At 39.3% G+C, this 3,127-nt stretch overlaps 1 protein-coding gene across 1 annotated transcript; it reads left to right on the top strand.

The window, feature by feature from the left end:
* The first annotated feature begins 2,404 nt into the window (after window positions 1-2,404).
* On the top strand, window positions 2,405-2,839 carry LOC137952572 (uncharacterized). The gene has a single exon (XM_068799654.1). The coding sequence runs from the start codon at window positions 2,405-2,407 to the stop codon at window positions 2,837-2,839; it is 435 nt and encodes a 144-aa protein (XP_068655755.1).
* The last annotated feature ends 288 nt before the right edge of the window (window positions 2,840-3,127 follow it).

Genomic DNA, 3,127 nt, shown 5'->3' on the forward strand with positions numbered 1-3,127 from the left:
GGAAGAATCCTAGATACATGATCTTTGTTTTTATAGCATTAACAATAATTATTTGTAACTTTTTCATATTTAGTATTATCTGTTTCACTTTATCCCTCTATTCCTATAGGAGAATAGTAGAAACCCCTAGGCAAGTTTTTATTCCCAAAAGGCAAGTAATAAGAAGATCTCCTAATAATTCTCCTCTAAATACTCCAGACTAAATTAAATTAGTTCCCCCTAAATTTTGTATCAGAGCCTTAAGACCTGGAACCTTTTAAAAAAGTAGATTATTTAGACTTAAGAATTTCATCAAGATTTGATATAAAATACATAGGACCTAATTGTCTTAGGTGTCATTTTAATAGTGAAGAACACATATTACACGGAAATAATTCACAATTAAATACTATTGCAGATCTTATTATAAGTTTAGACAATAATCTACAAAGCAAAGTAACAGAAATAGAATTTACTTTGAACAAACTACAAGATGAATTAAGAACCTTAAGAGTAAAAACTTAGAAATTGCAAATCCTACAGCAGTTTAGTCAATAGGACAAAGAACAAAATTCATAATGACTATCCTACAAGAAAAATGTACAAATATCCAAATACAAAGACAACTCCAAGGATATGATTTTGGGTTCTGTAAACAGATATATACCACCCAAGCTTATGGTTTAAAAGACTCGGGACAACGACCTAGAAAAAAAAAGATATTTCAAAAAAGGATATTTTATCCAAAGATCGAAAAGTAGAAAACCATATTTAAATAAAGATAGACATGTTAGAAGATTTAACCCAAAAATAACCTATAAGAATAAATTATCTTGCTATATTTGCGAACAAACTGAACATTTAGCCAACACCTGCCCTAAAAGACAAAATATTAACTCTAGAAGATCTACCCTTCTTATTGCAGATCTCTTTGATCAGTTGAAAGAGGTGCAAGTTTTCTCCAAATTGGATTTACGAAGTGATTATTACCAAGTCCGGATTGCTGAAGGAGACGAGGGGAAAACTACTTGTGTAACAAGATATGGGGCTTACGAATGCATGGTTATGCCCTTTGTCCTAACCAATGCACCTGTAACATTTTGCACTCTCATGAGCGAGCTATTTTTTGAATACTTGGACAAGTTTGTCATTATTTATTTGGATGACATCGTGGTTTACAGCAACAGTATGGACGAGCACAAGAAACACCTTCAAAAGGTTTTTGAAACGTTGAGAAATAATCAGCTGTATGTCAAGGAGGAGAAGTGCCCCTTTAGGTTGCAAGAGGTGTCCTTTCTTGGACATTGGATAGGGGGAGGACGGATATGGATGGACAGCAAGAAGGTGAAGGCTGTGCGTGACTGGTCAATCCCTTCCAAGGTGCAAGAGCCAAAAGTCTTTCACTGGAAAGAGCGATGCAAAGGTCATAGATAATTTTCTATGGCAAGTGGAGCAGTATTTTCATGCAAGCAAGCTGTCGGACGAGAAAGCTAAGGTTAGTACTGCTGCTATGTTCTTATCTGATGATGCTATTCTCTGGTAGAGAAGACGCATGGGAGATGAGCAAGAGGGAGAGGACCTGTCCACACTTTGGTCGATTTCAAGAGGGAGCTGCGGAGGCAGTTCTTTCCGGAAGATGTCGAGTACCAAGCAAAGAAGGAACTTCGTGCATATACGCAGAAAGGCACCATTAGAGAGTATGTACAATCCTTCACTTCCCTTATGCTTTGTATCTTCTATATGTCAGATGAAGATTGTCTCTTTTCCTTTCTTTTTGGCTTACGTCCATGGGCTGAGCAAGAATTGAGAAGACGGGAAGTAAAGACATTAGCTTCAACTTTATCTACTGCTGAAAAGTTAACCGAATATGAGAGAAAGAATGATTCGGCTAAAAAAGTGTCTAATGAAAATAACAATGGTAAAACGAATTTTAAGAAAAAGGAGCAAATCAAGGGATTTGAATGGAGGATCAAATCAAGGAGATTTGATAAGGGAGGATCTCTGCTCTCATTGGACGGAAGCATGAGAGTAGGGGAGGGGTTGAAGCCTATAAATACCAAGGCATTCAACCTTTGTAGATTCATTCAACATAGACAAGAGGGAGAGTTTTTGTAGAGTGTTGGCCTTCCACCTTGGACGGCCACTCCTTGTAATCTTCTCTAGTATTAATACAAGGTTACTTTCTCTTCCTATTCCATTTTCTTTCTATCTTTTCATTGCTCGTGCTTCATTTGAGAGGAAGGAGTTTGCAACGTTGATCTAAGGGGCGAGAGGTTGTACTACCTTTGACGGATTGAAGGTAGGCCATCACGGGAGTTGGAGTTCCGCTAGCCTAAGTGAGTTTAGGCTCATCTGACCTCGTGACAAACTGGGTGGGGGGCCTTGTACCTACCTCGGTGGAGTCTCAAAATGGCAGTGGAAGCGGATGCAGGCCAAAAAAGCCAAACAACTCCTAAAGGCCCGTCTATGCCGCGAGTGCCAGATTTACGAAATGAGGCAGACGGCAGAACTTAGAGCCGCAGTTTTTGAGCTTGAGCGACCGTGGGAAGTTGTTGAGCAAGCCCCAACTCTCTTTTCCATCAAAGCCGGTGAGCAGTTGAAGGCTTTGGCTAATAGGTCTATGTTCTCTGGAGGCTATGATCTGTGGTTGGAGAGGGAGGAGACTCAAATTTTTCATTACCAAGACTTGCTCCCTTCCGCGAGGTTTTTCCCTAAAGGGGTTGTGCACAATGTCAAACCGTATGGTATTATTGATAGTGTTGGGTGCACCAGTTATTCAAAAATGACGGACGTCAAGGAAGATTTACCCAAGAAGAGGAATGGGACTAAAAGATCGATTCTCTTGTTTGGAAGCCCATGAAAAATAAGAGAGAAAAAAAAAGACAGAAATGTGGTTTCTCTTGTTTGGATGCACAAGGAAAATGGAAAAGAAAAGAAAAGAGAGCATGCATATTACCAACCACAGGTAATATGCATGCTCATATTTTTAGGGAAGTTTCGTATTTCAGTCCTTCATCAACCTATTTCCGCCAAGTTCCATCGTCAGCACTTTCAATCTCTTCATCGCACAACGGCATTTAGGCATTGCTGACCTGGGCGTTGCAGACGAAAGTCATGAAATATATGTCAGCCACAGGTAGGCTCATTT

The sequence above is a fragment of the Aristolochia californica genome, unplaced genomic scaffold (genome assembly GCF_029961685.1).
Source record: "Aristolochia californica isolate CCGP_79_NKW_82.1479 unplaced genomic scaffold, dmAriCali1.0.hap1 SCAF_16, whole genome shotgun sequence".
Taxonomy (NCBI): Eukaryota; Viridiplantae; Streptophyta; class Magnoliopsida; order Piperales; family Aristolochiaceae; genus Aristolochia; species Aristolochia californica.

Excerpts from the sequence above, each read along its gene's own strand:
- LOC137952572 (XM_068799654.1), top strand. The coding sequence starts at position 2,405 with ATGCAGGCCAAAAAAGCCAAACAACTCCTAAAGGCCCGTCTATGCCGC.